Raw genomic sequence first — 15,606 nt, 5'->3', positions numbered from 1 at the left:
AACAGAAAAAAGCGGTTGGGTAAGTACAAAAAGAAAGAAGGAAAGTAGGAACAAAAGAAAGAAAGAGAGAGAGAAGAGTGAGCGAGCGAGAAACAGCAGCACCAGCAGCAGCAGTAGTGGTGGTGGTGGTGCTTTGCTGAAACAAGAAGCGGTCAATATCACAGCCTATGTAAGGGAATCCAAGTGCAGTATTGAATTCTGAGTGGTGGGGCATTACATTGTTATCGATAGTCTCCCTCAGGCGGGTGAGGTCCTCCATGGCAGCCTCCCAGTTCTGCATCAGGATCTCAGAGGCCAGCTTGCCCCACAGGGAGTTCAGCGCGTTTCTATCGGTCGCAGGAACCTGCACAAACAGCACAACATACACTCAGAAATGAAGCACTATAAGGTCAACAGAACACAGACACTCATTTGTTGAACATGACCAATGCTGCTTTTCACAAGGCACCTTGGCAGATTAGCTAAGGTGTAGAGATCAGGGGGTAGCAGCACCTCTGAAGAAACTGGGGTTAAGTCCCTAACTCAAAGGGGAGAATCACTGGAGCCTGTTCCAGTGTACCAACCTTCCATTGGACACACAGCTGATGTAATGGGTCTTTTCTTGGTGAATACTCTCAGATGCCACATACTTTACAAAATTAGAATGCCACCCAAACCTCAACAGCTAAATAAGAATTCCTGACTCCTGCCCTGCCTTAGTTACAACTTGAAAACAAAGGCCTGCTCCTTGGCTGGAGTGGGACAAATGCTGGATATAGTAACTGTTTGATTTATTCGCAGCGGATAAACGGATTAAACCAAATCATCTTTAGGGAATGAGGCTTGACGGGGAGAGAGAAATGGATCATGAAAGACTGTTTAGCTTTTTATAAAACCTCATTTGCTGCACTTTGTGATAAAGCAACCACCGTGTCACACAAGCCCCACTCCACAAACCGTTCAAGATTACTGGGGTAACTGAAAGCACATTTGGGGCGCATGTTCATACCGGCTAAAAAAAGGTTGGCTTTTGTTGCAACTGTAAAGCAAAATGCTAGAAGTACACAGGTTTCTGAATGTACGACACGTCAACTCTGATTTATCACGATTTCTCAGATACTACTGACCAAATCCAACTGGCCTAGGGCAGACTGGTTTCAGTCAAAACTGTTTCGTCAAGATGGTTTTTGGCTGCTGCCATGTGCCGTATTTAGCCCCTGAGCGTACATATCCAGTAAAAAACTTTAAATTTTACAAATTGCAAAACAAAATCTTTCTTAACCACAAAACGAAAACGTAATCAAACTGCTGTGACTTTGCTTCACTTCAAACTGAAACGAGTTGGCATCTCTAACTGTATGGGCGTATTTTATTGCAGTCTGGTTGCAAGCGTTGTGGACTCTCGCAATTTTATTGCTGTGCAGACATCACGTTTAATTTTGCGTCGTATCAAATATTGCAAGCCAAATTATTCAGCTGAACAAGAAAATGCTCATTTTTGTCATTTTTTGTCTCTTCCAAAAAAAAAAAAAAACCTAGTGGTTCAGTTGTTATGCATTGTACCCAATAATTTAACTAACTATTGTTTGCAGTGTTGCAATCTGCAGTCGTCCCCCCCCCCGCCCCCTTACAAGAGGTTAAGTTGAAAAGGTCTCTCAAGGTTAAAAGGTGAAGGACCAGCCTGTCGGTTACATAATGACCTGCATTAAACAAGTGAGCTCTAACTAAGCTCAGGGTCAAACGCTAGCTATGTCAAGGGAAGTGTTCGGTTAGCTCTGATCACAAGATCAGAAGGTGGTTCAGGGCGGGTCACCAAAAGGACATGTCACACTAAACAAACACTTCCCATAAGCACTGTAGTACAAGGAGCCCAGCAAGAAACAGTATCGGGTGGCTCTGAACCATTAAAAGTTAAGATGTTACAACTACTGTGTTTTTATGAACGCCGAGGACTGATCTGTTTCCACAGCCTACAGTTCAAGCATCAGGGGAGCCCAGAGGCCAACATCAAAACAAAATAAATCACAATGTCTATAAACGGCCCACAAACACATTGCATATTCGGATATCCAGAGTGCTGAGCTGCACTTTAGTGGGGCTAAAGCTCTCCAAAGAACTGTGGCCTTGCACTGACCTCAGAGCACTGCCTTAACTGAGGATTTTTAATGAAGTGTGCTGCTACTGCTGGCGCTGCTGGCGCGAACACATGTGCGGGAGCTTTGATCAGCTCTGTATCGGGGATAAGGCAGGAGCAGTGGGACACTAATCAAAGCGGTTGTTCCTACAGAAATGTGGACAACAAATTGAAGTGGGGGGAGATGGTGTTGCTGTTTGTCCCTGGAAATGCCCAGGATCCATCCATGCCTGGCATATTCAAGGTTTATTAGTTGAATGCGAATGGGCATGGCAAATCACCAAGCTAGTTGAGCCATGGCTGTTCTTCCAGCACACCAAAATCTGATGTGAAAGCTCAGCCTTTGATGGCAAAATTTAGATGACTAACACAAGGCAAACAAAGTGGATAACCGATCACCTAGCCGTTTCACACAAAGCAAAACCCTGCTCTTAAATCACAGACACTTGCTCAAGCTACTGAAACATGACCTCCAGTTAACAAGGCTCATCACCAGAGACCCAGTCAACTTCAAAAGGCAGAAAGCTTATGTTCCTAATTATGTCAAAACAAGACAAAAATAAACAAAAGGCAGAAGGAAATCAGCTGCAGGCGGGCCGTACTGCCAAGAGGCTGTGTGCGCTGGGCTGCAACCACTGGCTTTTGGTGAGGGGGGTGCGGCACAGGAAGCCGTGATAACGGCATGCTGCAGGGAGACAGTGACTCAAACAGGATGTCAGGGCAGGTGTCTTCTGCAGGTCCACATAGACCTAAACTGCCTCCAGATACTAGGCCATCCCCCCGCCCTTAACATCTTAAGGGGCACAGCCAAATTAGCACTGTCAACTCAGCAGGAGCTCACCAATAAACTGAAGTGCCATGCCACTGCATTAACCCAAGAAAATAAATAACTGCTTTAACTTTGACTTTAAATGAACACAGGGAACAGTGAACATCCCTAAATGTCAGCACATATTTGCAGACATTTTCACAATTTGAGGCGTGATCACCAGAGGGGGGGGGGGGGGGGGGGGGGGGGCACTAACCTGCAGTGCCATATCTGCTATAACAAAAGCCTTCATTAACTGCCTAAGACCAGATTATAGCTGGGCAATTAATCAACAGACATACAGAACCTTTAATTAATGTTATCTTGCCCAGATTGAGTTTTTTTTAATTGTTAATACAGTGTTAAAATTGAGAGTTATTGTGAGAAATTGTGCAAGTACTTTACAAAGCCATTTAGCCAGCCTAAATGAGTAGTTCTCAATGTGTGTTAATGTACTGTCATGCATGTGATCACATGATTCCACATCATCCATTCTGGGACATGAAAGCTAAATGAACTGAAACACTGAGCCAACTGAGAAACTAGCAGCTTGTATAATTGTTCATGAGCCGATTAAATGCTCCATTATTTGTGATCTTGATTTGAGGTCGTATCACAGTGATTATCTTTAAGCGAGTTTCAGTACTGAACACAACACTGATGAGAAAAAGAGATCCAATTACATAACGTGCAGTGTGGCAGTGAAGTCACCTCCACACCTCCATTCAGCAAATTATTAATTATGCACAATAAATACTTCGGTCTTAAATACCAGCCCCTAAAATGATTTAAATGTGATTAATGTACAAGGACTCACCATCATTTGAGCCACAAAAAACATGTTAGCCAAAACAGTCAAAAAGTGGCACTTTTGGTTTTTCGGTTGAATGGGAAACAGGCTGAAAACGTAGCCAAGAAGAAAGAATATACATAAAACGGGTCTAAAATGTCAAAAATCAAACACTTAATATATGAATCATGCGAGTGATAATGAAAATGAGAAATGAAGGTACAAAGCTCAAAACCCACACCACAAGTTTGATTCCAACTGAAAACGCGACATCCCACTCGATACGCAGAAAGGGACTGCGTTGCCAATATAAAGGTCAACGTTTCATTTCTAAAAGTGTTGTTTTTTCCCTTTTTTTCCTGGAAGTCCCTGCCTGCTACGTTTGGCGAAACTCCATGTCATTATGGCAGCTTTCTGCACACTGCCTGGCTTTCAGCAGTGGCCATGCAAGAATAGTTTCAATACCTGGGTTTTTCCAGCAGTTACCTTAAGTTTCCACTGCTTCCCCAAACAGGCACATTTTCACTGACTGACCAGCAACAATAAATTTACTGTGCTAGAGATCCGACGGGACACTCAATCTTTATTCTCAACATCCAATCCCTGCATTAACAGATGATATGAATAAGTTGCTCTTTTCGCACTGGGCCTGCACTGTAACAAGACCTCGGGTCTGGATTTTGCAAGCCTGGCTTCCTCCGTTAAATGACTGCGTTTCCCACGTTCAATGAGTTCTGCAGCCTAACCTCTCCCATACTAGGGTCTGTCTGAGGAGATGGGAGGTCCAGCGCAAACGAGTGAGGAGGGAGGAAGAAACAGGAGTCTGAAGAGGAAAAAAGTAAAGGTAGATACAGAGTGAGAAAGAGTCTGTGTGATTAAATGCAGTTGTATCAGGCTTTTCCGCCATTCTTTTTGTTCAACAACTGTAAATGGGTGCATGAGGCTAAACAATGCGACAGCTTGAAATCATGCTGCTGGAGGAAGAATGCAAAAAACAGAGCTTTAGAGCAATTTGGGTTTATTTACACTAAGCGGCAGTGCCATAAACAATTCTGGCTGCTCTGTACAGGGGTCTTGTCTACTCAAAGTGTTTGATGTGTGTTAAATAGAACATTATGCCATGTTTTAAGCCCTCTAAAAATAAGAAGTCTCTCTCACCATCATGTCTACAACATCTTTTTATGGCTTTTGAGCACCATTCAAAATTGTAATAAAAATAAATAAATAAATAAATAAATAAAAGCTGACAGCAGGTTTACGGAGGACGCCTGCACACACAGCCTTGAGGTTGACATGAAAATTTCACATGATTGAGAAGAGCCTGGAGAATGTTAGATCACCACATTTCCACTGCTGCAGATACTTAAATGAATCGTTTCAATCACAGCATCTTCTTTGTCTAATACTATGGCAAAACTTAAAAAGTAAAAATGAGAGACATTAGCAATGTTTGCTGTTCTGGGCTCTTTTTTTTAATAATGGGTGAGTCAGCGAAGATGCCATCTAATCTAGTTTCTGACAGGTTTCGATTTTTTGCCTCAAGATTTTGTAAGTCAGACTGTAATGGGCATTTCCATGTTGATCGTTAGTAGGCCTACTTCTACTTCAGTCGCAAAGCTCGTCTGCCAATACTGCTGACAGATCCCTAAACTGATGTAAACTGTCTCAAGCTGTAAGCTACAGTCAAACGCATGACTGGCCTGGCCCCTTTCCCTTCTGCTGCCGCAAAGCTCGTGGGTATACAGACAAACAAATAAGCAAACAGCATGAACTACACAACAACTACTTCATAAATCCAACCAACATGGAGAAACACTAGCAGGAGGAGGCAGAGGAGTAGTGAATGTTTAAAAAGCTGACTTAAGCGCAAAGTTTCCCTTAAAGAAATGGACAACAAATTTGAGTTAGGCCATGTCTGTGGTATTTATTACCAAGGGTTTGACTTTGCTCACAACAATTTTCTACAGACGCTAATGAATCATACTTGAGCGCATTTCTGTCCAGCAGTCTAAATAATGAGAGTACATTACATGTGAGAAGGCTGGCTAAATGGCTCTGTGAGAAACACTCAGCACCAGGGTAGTCTGATAACTCAGCCAGGCGTGGAGCTTCCAGCACACTCCCAGCCCAGGGCAATGGTGACAATGGGTACCTCTCTTCAGTGCTACGTCCTCACCGTGTGGGCTCGGGAAAGGAGCAGGAGGGAGGGGAAGCTGGAGCAGGTCAGAGTCTGTCTATTCCCAGGCTTTTTTTTCCCCCCAGTCTCACACACACACACACACACACACACACACACACACACACACACACACACACACACACACACACACACACACACACACACCTCACCATAGCCAGACAGCATCGCATGGAGCCCTGCACTCCGGCCACTCTCGCGCACAAGTTCATCTTTCACTCATTTCTGCAGGCAGTGGGAGAGAAGCCACAAACACCAGAGCCCGAGCAATGAGCCCTTTGTTTATAGAGGAAATAAGAAGTACGCATGTGTAACGTGGATACTGCCAGTACTCTCAGTGAACTGCAATTATCTTCCCCCACAAACCTACTCTGGTATTATCTGATTTCCAAAGTATTCCACTGGTGAAAATTATTTAATCCAAAACCATCGGTGCACCTCTGCCCCAATCTTCCACCAGACAAAAACAAACAAACAAAAAAAAATAATAATTGAAAGAAAGAGGAGTCTTACTGAAGTTGGGATTTTTTTACACCATCAAGAGGGGGTTCCTAGAAGCAAGTGTGTGAAGCAGTGTTAAAAGAAACTTAAATTAACCATACAAAACAACTGGAGTAAATGTCATCATCTGTTCAGTATAACCCTGCGAGGTCTTGAGATCTAATGGAACATCACACAAAACATTAATGTGCTGCAAAATTTGGGAATCCTGACTAAGTGTGATCTGGCCACAGACACCCTATCAATAATCCACAGACAGTGGCCCTGCCAGCAAAAAGCCTGAAGTCTGATTATAAAGTCTGCCACTGAACACTTGGCCCAGTAAAAAACCCCTGCCCAAGTCCCCGACCAGGCTCTCTTAGCACTGAAGACATGCAGAGAAGTTAACGGACCAGAACATTCACTTCTCGCAAGCAATTACTAATCACAGAGTACTTCTAAAGTCTCATCTCTTCGCAAAAGCTGCAGAAAAAGAAAACTAGCTACGACAGCTAAACATTCATCATCAATGATAAAAGGTACAGATCACTGTTTGAACTCCGACTTGCAGCACATCTACCTGCAGGTCAATAGAATTCATTCATAAAAACATGACCTTAACGGCATGCCCAACACTTACAACTAAAGCCTACTGGCACTGTCCAGTGCTGAAATGGCACAACATAAAGAAAATTTATTTCCACCAGGGGGATAATGCTCTTCCTTAATTAACACACACAATAACTCTCCATTAAAACCAGAAGTTACATGTGAGAAGTGGTCAAACACTTTTCTACTCTTCTGCAGAGTCTAGTCCCAACCATAAACGGCCTCGACAGCTGTATTCAGGAGACCTTTGCCATGTTTGAAGCAGGATATCTCTACCTGAAATTACTTAGTTTGCCTTAAAACCATAGCATTTGATCAAACAGGAGCCAGATGCCATACAACCAAACATGCAATCAAAATCGGAAGTTGGAGATTACTGGACACTACTGAATTCCATGAATGCAATACCACAAAGTGAGCTACTTCTGAGGAAGTTGTGAACTTTGAGAATACATCAGACGCATGTGATGAGTTTCTGTAAATGTTTGTGTTAAACTAGTTGAAGGTTGTGGGGGGAAAACAGCTGTAACGTTCACCCTTCAAGATAAAGGTGCTTCAGATGGTTCTTTGAGTAATGCCATAGAAGAACCACTTTTGGTTCCATACAGGACCGCGCATTGAAAACAGAGATGCATATGACGAACCTTTAATTTGATAAGAGTGAAAGGTTCTTCTCTCATACCACAATAATATTTTTATAGAACCACGTGTTTTTCCTATGGTAGCGCTCAGTTAACTTTTAAAAACACCTTCATTTTTAATATCAACAGAAAAAGAAAAGCATGTTCTGCTAGTGCAAATAAGCGTGTACAGTGTATTCCGGCCTTGGTTGGTTTAGGTGGGTCAGAGCCAAGTGAAAGCTGTTTGGGTCTGTGAGGAAGCAAATCTGTTCTCTAAAAGCATGATTCTGATGTCTAAAAAGGCAGCAGTGAGCAGCAGTTGACTTGTTATAATTCCCCCAATGAAATCACAGTACAGGGAAGACATGACAAAAAAAAGTTGCAAACATGACCTACCAGGACCCTGAAGAAGTAGAGATATTCCGCTGCACCTGAGTAATTTCCACACTCGTACTGGAACTTGGCATATCTATACAGAGTGTCCAAATATTCCTGGCGGAACTGCAAAAAAATAAATGAGAGGGGTTAAACAAAGATTTTTATTTTAGCTGTAATCCTCAAACATTATACCTGCCAATAACTCCATTAATGAAATAAATCTAAACACATCCTCAAGCTCAACAAAAGCTGTGAACTGGACTACATTTCTGAGCTTTCTAAACAATATGAATGAGTAGAGGCCAGCTAAAGCCTATTAAAACATTTAGAACTCTTTGTTCCTCAGCCTGAGGAGTCGCCGGTGGTCAGTGAAAAGTCTGGAAGAGCTGCAGGACAAGCGGGGGGTTGGGAGGGGGCTGCTTGAAGGTTGTTAATGTGAATGACCCCTGTGTTAGTGCAGTAAAAGCACCAGGGCCAGTGAACTGAGGTGCACTGAGGACAGGCCCCAGGTCAGTGGGATGTCGGGGTTGGAGGGGAGTGCCGTCACGTCAAATATAGAATCCCCAAGCATTTTTGCGGCCAGACCCACGGGTCTCGAGCTGTTCAGTTTATTCTTAACAATTCACCACAGAATGTAAATGTCCGCAGAAATTTCTGCAAGCCATAAAAACCCTGAAAATGAGTTAAGGTTTTGGGAAGTCATTTAACGTCTCCATGCTCGGGGCTGCCCCTCCTGTCGGCCCCCCAAAACAAGGCCGAGTTCACAGAGAAGTCATGAGAACTCCTCGCAGCAGTGGAGGAGACAGTAGAGTTACTTACACCATGCTTGTCGGCCAGATAGTCAAACAGCATCCGCCCGTCCCTGGAACAGAAGAAGAAAAAAAACAAAAACATTCTGTGGTAAGAGCAGGAGGGTTTTTTTGATGGTTTCTACAACATCTTATAGTTGTAATCCTTAACCAGCTGTAGTTTAAGAAACATAAGTCATGTTTTATGGTAAAAGGTATAACAAATGTATAACAACGATATAATAATAGAAGGAAAGTAAAATTATTAAATTGAATTAAATCATAAAGAACAATGGCTTTTGACTACACAATAAGACAGGAAGTATATAGCATATAACAGAAAAGACTTTAAAACCATGGCCCTGAATGGCCCTTCCCTATCAGACGTATTGTTGCTCATGTGATTCGCGAATCTGTGATTTAGGGCAGATAAATAGGTACGAGGGGATGGTAACCACGCTTTCTACATCTCCACCCCCACCAAATGTGGCCAGCAAATGAAACTGTACTTCTCTGAACACCCCAGACAGAAAGAGGTTGCGAGTTTATTTTATTTGAGGGGAGCTTCAAAGGCTGTTTATAAAGGCGTGCTCCTATTGCACTGCTTCTGTGCCATTATACTCTCATCCGACAGAGGCTAAAACTCTGGGTGGAGAACAATCGCCCTTAATGGACATTTATGAGAGCCCCCCAAACTGTGAGCATCTTTGCTTTCAACCACCCTCCACCAACATTCACCATTCAACAATCATTCCTCACCTCATGTGCTGTTGTTTACACGCTCTCACGCAAGTCTGTGTGTGCGTGTGTGTGTGTGTGTGTGTGTGTGTGTGTGTGTGTGTGTGAGAGAGAGATCGAGATCATAGCAAAGACCTATACTCAGTCAGCTCCCAGCAGCTCCTCCCTGGGCAGCGATCCCGAGCAGACCGCAGCAGCCTCCCTGTGGAGGTGAAGGTGCTGCCGTGGAGTTCTGTAGGTGGGAACACTCAGTCCTCAGCAGTTTAACACAGCTCACCCACAGTCATACCCGCCTACACTCATCCATCCTGGTTTCATCAACGCTAATAGCAGGCCAATCTCTGCTCAGAACCCTGCTCAGATCACCTGCTGAAACAGTATCAGCTCTGAGCAACAGAGCATGCACAAGAACAGCAAACAAGCCATGGCGCAAACGTGACTCTGGACGGGGGGAGGAAAAAGGAAAAAAAGAAAGAAAAAAAAAAACTATTATCCACAGGAACAAATAAATACAAGTCCCATTCCACATTTCCTGGTGGCATTTCAACTTGAGACACCAGACACCAAAAAATGTCCCTTGCAACCGTAAATATTCAGATCGAACAAGTAAACTTCAAAGCCGCTCGTTAATTAGGCGCAGACGAGCATCCGAGTAGCTTAATTAAAACTGCACCCACTTCTTAAGCCACAGCTTAATCCTCCAGTGTGATAAATGTGTTTTAAAGGAACGAAAAGCAAAATGCCTTTCAAACCGATGCCTAGTAGGCTTGCCACCTACCAAGGACTCTCAAATGAGGCTGAGAAGCAGCCTGTAGACCCCTGTATGATTTCCTGAGAAAATACAGGCCTATGGAAACAAAGTGACTCATTGTATTAGAGTCAAATTGAGACGGAATGAACCGCTGCTTGTGTTGCACACATGAAGAAAAGCAGTACTGAACAAGTGACCGCATCATGTTACCGATGGGCATGAACAAAACTAGCCCATTGCTGAATGTTTTTTCCCCTCTGAAACGAACAAGAAGCATCTGCAAACAAATCAGACAGTTCTCAAAAAGGACATTTACAAATTCAGTTTTACTGACTACACTCTTAAGCAAAAGGATACTGGAAACCTTTTTGGTGTTACATAGTGCCATTTCAAATAAGGCTCTGTGTACAAAACTATTTCCACCAATCTGAAGACCTTAGCCCAGGTATAGACCATTAAATCATTTACTGAGAATCTTTTGAGGAATACCTTGTTTTGAGAGTGAAGAATGAGACATTCTGCTTCAAGAGTATGCCCTATGAAGGCAAGGGACATTTAGAAGGGCTCAATGTACACACTGAGGCTTAGGTCCATCAAAACACCCAAAACCTGAGCAGAACCTTTTCATCAAAATCACCTTTTGCTAAGAAAACAAGTCCATGTAAAAGTCACACGACAGCAAAAATATGAAATAATGCAAAACCTAGCTGATCTCTTGGCAGCTTAAACACTGTATATGACATTTATTACACTGGTAATCATTTCTTGATTAAGGTCACATCAATACATTCCAAAACAACTCTACACTGTTTCTTTAGGGGTGACTGAAACGACAACTACACAAATCACTGACATGGCTGCCTTTGGGTTTTAAATTTAGTGTGCTGCAGAGATCCAAATACAATACTGCACTGATTTACAAACCTAATATAATAAACTATCTACAAGAAAAATGACTAAAACCTGAAACACAGTGATTATCTGCATAACTGCAAAAGCAATGGAACATTTAAGGACAGGACCTTTTGACTTGAAGAGGTTGAACACAAATAAACATGTTCCTAATCCTCAGACTGCTTAATAGGCAAAGTAGTCTTTGATAAACCAAAGAACATCTTGCCAAGGAACTAAGCAAAGTCTCAACACTGAGTTAGACCAAAATATTTTAATTATGGTAAACACTGCACCAAAAACATAGCCTTAATACCACAGGATCGTTTTGCTCACGTGTTTTCAAAGTTCAAAAAGGAGAAACTCTACGACGACCTAATCACAGGGTAATTCTCTTCTAGCATGGACTCTTACTTTTACAGCAACTCTAAGCTAAGACACTTAAGACATGTTTACAAGGCAGGTTAAAATGGCTCAATGTGAGACAGAACTGAATGAATTATATATATATATATATATATATATATATATATATATATATATATATATAAATAAAACTGTGGCATTGGCATGAAAAGGAGGTAACAGGATAAATATTTTCAATATATTCAAGCTTAATTAGAAGGCACATATAGCAACCACTACAGATTTAAAGCAATTTCAAAGAAATGGCCATGACTAAATAATGTGCCTTTTTTACACATTCTTGGAGATAAGCCAAGCTGTCAGCCACTGGAATACTGTTAGCTCCTGTGATACTGGCAAAAAATGAAACCTCACCTGGAGTATTGCTCTTTTGCGGATGTGCCTCAGTTTAGGAGCTTTAACTGTTTGACATGTCGATTAGAGATCAAGACAGTGGAAAAACAAACAAAAAAAAAACATCGGATTTGGGCCGCAGATCTAAATCTAAATTCAATTCGAAATATCAAAAAACAACGACACTAACGGTTTCTCATTGCTAATATTTCAGATGTATTGGTTGGTATTGGAATTTGGCCTCCGCCTTTAACCCCATGCAGTGAACACACACATGCACACTAAAGAGCGCACACGTGCCCGGAGCAGTGGGCATCAGAGAGCAGAAGGGGTTAAGGGACAACAGTGGTAGCTTAGCGAACCCAGGTATATTGAACCCACAACCCGGTTGTCATTTACCCGGTGATCTAACCGCTGAGCTGGATCTATTTTTTTAATCCCAGTAGGGAATGCATCTAATATGACATTAGATGCATGTTCAAACAAAATAGCATATGCAAGCATACTTAACAGTAAAAGGAAAACCATGGGGTTCACAACTAGACAAAATGATGAATCAATTACGGATATAAAAACAAATGAATTGTGTGGACTAAAACGCCTCCTACAGAGCCTTTATCTTGTGTGCTACACTACACTCAGCATAGTTTGTTGTCTTCCAATAGCAAGAGGTAAGGTATGCTAGCATTTTCCCACAACCTGCATACAAAGCAAACTTTAACAGGCTTTTTTTTTTTTACTTTTTGAACATCGGCACTTCAGCAGATATCAGCTTGACCATTTAAAAACAAAGGCTACAATCTCACAAGCCTTTAACTAAATCAAATTAAATAAAATATTTTTGTACACCTGGCATTGTCACAAAGCAGCTTTACAGGAACTATGAGAACACGAAAACCCATAAAAACCTAAACCCCTGGTGAGGCGACAGTGGTAAGGAAAACTGCCTCAGAGATGGAGGAAGAAACCTCAGAAGGAACCGATACTTACTGATTTTAAAAAGTCACCGTAACACCACATAAAACTGTTCTACTGCTCAGGTGTGCTGATATAGTCATAATATAATTAATATGATGAATTAATGGAAAAAAATAATGGATGGGAAGTAATGATGGTTAACGGTGCTAATAATAAGGGTAATGGTAAAGAATAGACGGTATCAGTCAGTAAAACATTGTTTAAATGAACCTATTAGAGTACAACATGAAAAAGTTAACACGTTCAGTTAAGATAAGCATCATAAATTAATTTATGAGAAATTACTGATATGATTTTTTTTCCTCTTTAAAATAAGTAAAGTACACAAAACATACCAGTTAGGTCCTACAATTAAGACAATACTTAATCTACCTAAAGTTATACAAAATAAAACAAAACAAAAAAAAAGTGTAGCCTCTTTGACTTCCTCTGAATAAATTGGTTATACTTTTCAAACAATGCATTTGCAAAGTGTCTATTCTCAGAATTCTACAATATTAAGTCAAAACTTGCAGTCTATTAGGTCCAATTCAAATAATCTAATCAATCACAAGTAGAAGTATATTTCTGTTTTTATAGAATAGACCTGATACAGGTTAATCCCCAATGCCAAAGCAAAAGAACTGATTAGTAAATCAATTCAGAATTAGAACATATGTAGGAAAGATGTAGATCTTCTACGATGACTAGCTGATGACAGTTTTTAGAAGCTTGTTTATTAATAACAACAATAATAATAATAGATCTTAGATTTTACCCCCTGCCCCCATTACACTGCTCATGGTTGAAAAAAAAATCTCTCTGAACAAAACTACAGCAAAGCTAAGACTTTCACCTCTGTATTTTCTAAATAACTATAAGACAAGAGCAGTTGAAACACACACACACAGAGCTAAAAAAGAAACTCAGTTGCAGCACTTTTCCACCAGACAGTGGTGGTGACATGAGCCCCAACACAGCACTAGTGGGAACAGTAAACACAAACAGAAGCAACAATGCAGGAGCTTTGAGCACTTGTACTTTTTATTCAGCATGCGGTTTTAGGTGAAATGTGTCAGACAGCGATTTCACAGCACTCATGTAGAGAGTACTGATCACTTGGCAGAGGAAACGACAAAGAAGTGTTAAAGTGTTGAAAGTGATGCACATAAGGATGCAGGGTGAAATGACTTACTGACAGGTTAAATTAGCTCACCTGGTTGACTGCATTTGCCTGGTGGTCTCAGGGTCCTCAAACATCTTAACAATGGGCTCGGTCTCAGACTGCAGCTGTTTGAGCTGGGCCACAACTGCAGTTCTCTTCTCTCTCAAGGCTGAAAACATTACAATGAGATTACTGTCTGTAATTCAGCTCAAAATGCAGGGGCCTGCTGTGAACAGCAGCGGGCCAGTACTTTATGCTATGAAAGGGCAACTTACAACTTGGGATTTCCTTGTCAAGGTACAAGCTCTTGTACACATCCATGGCGAAGTCCACCATGTTTGTGTCACTGAGAAGATCAAGCTTCCCATGAAGAAGCTCGGTCTCATTGTATATCTGTAGAGACAAAGATAAACGTGTAACAAACATGAGTAGCTACATGAGAAGGCAGCAGAGCCACAAGAACATCGACTGGGATTTCTGTGTGTTGCTGACGATCTTTAATGATGTACCAGTTAGCTACTATCTAAGGCATCATTTAAGGTGGAATGGAAGACTGGAAAATATGCCGGTGAATTACAATCCAGCTTCAGATGCAGGGTTTTCCCCTCACCGCTACCATAAAAAGATAATTTTACCCAGTAGGAAAACTGTTATACATGAGTTATACATCGTAGTATCAGTTTACCATTAAACTAACTGGTTTACAAATAAGTGGTAGCTACATTTTAAGACATGCGGACTTCATTAGCTTGCTTATCGTTTAGCAGCTAATGTTAGCGGACCACAATAACAGAACTACACTATTCCTAGGGCATTATTTATAACCGCTGCTGTAGTCAACGCTCCCAATAGAGCTCCAAGATACAGTTTTAAAACTAGCTATGATTATTTAGCTGTTAGTTTCGAGACAGCTGGACTGAAACTTCCTATCTTCACTAGGCCAAGTAGCATAGCATAGCTAGCTAGCAGGCTAATGCTAACAGTCGCTCCAGCACACGTGCTCCGATTAGAGTTCCTCGTACCCAGAAAACCAGTCCCATACAACGATATGGGTTAAAAACTCGAATAGTATATGTACCTCTTTAACGGAGAGGAATTCCAACAACGGGAAAACGAGATGTCGGTCCAAAAAATGAGCAATTTTGGTAGTCAGGTCGTACTCCGCCATGTTGGCCAGGGAAAAGGGTCCGCTTCAAAATAGTAAAGCTTTATCAGTTCGGCCGCTGCGCTCAGCTGGAGGACCTGAGAGGGGAGAACGGAGCAGCATGGAAATGAGCGCCTACGAGGACCTGGTTTGTATGTTAATTGTAAAATAACTTTTAGGTTAACTTTTTTTATCTGATATTTAAAAAAATGCTATTAAAATAAAATAAAAAATGTAAAATATATTTTGTAATCTAAACATTAATAATTAAACGTATAAACATGGGAATATGTCAGCTTATATTTAATACGTGCACATTCAATACAAAAAAAGTTTAAAAAGCCCCATTTACCACAATAAAAACACACAGTGGCAAATCCAGCATACGGAGCACTAAAATGTGTGTGTGTGTGTGTGT

At 41.4% G+C, this 15,606-nt stretch overlaps 1 protein-coding gene across 1 annotated transcript in view; it reads right to left on the bottom strand.

The window, feature by feature from the left end:
* eif3ea (eukaryotic translation initiation factor 3, subunit E, a) overlaps positions 1-15,232 on the bottom strand; it is a 31,054-nt gene extending 15,822 nt beyond the window's left edge. The window contains exons 1-6 of the mRNA XM_072679860.1: positions 15,123-15,232; positions 14,320-14,437; positions 14,096-14,213; positions 8,815-8,857; positions 8,014-8,118; positions 218-343 (exon numbers count right to left, since the gene is read on the bottom strand). Of these exons, the coding sequence (XP_072535961.1) occupies positions 218-343; positions 8,014-8,118; positions 8,815-8,857; positions 14,096-14,213; positions 14,320-14,437; positions 15,123-15,212 (600 nt within the window). The 5' untranslated portion in view covers positions 15,213-15,232. The remainder of the gene's footprint in view (positions 1-217; positions 344-8,013; positions 8,119-8,814; positions 8,858-14,095; positions 14,214-14,319; positions 14,438-15,122) is intronic.
* Positions 15,233-15,606: the final 374 nt, after the last annotated feature.

The sequence above is a fragment of the Salminus brasiliensis genome, chromosome 5, assembly GCF_030463535.1.
Source record: "Salminus brasiliensis chromosome 5, fSalBra1.hap2, whole genome shotgun sequence".
In the NCBI taxonomy this organism is placed as follows: Eukaryota; Metazoa; Chordata; class Actinopteri; order Characiformes; family Bryconidae; genus Salminus; species Salminus brasiliensis.
This window is presented reverse-complemented; position numbering and strand designations above follow the sequence as displayed.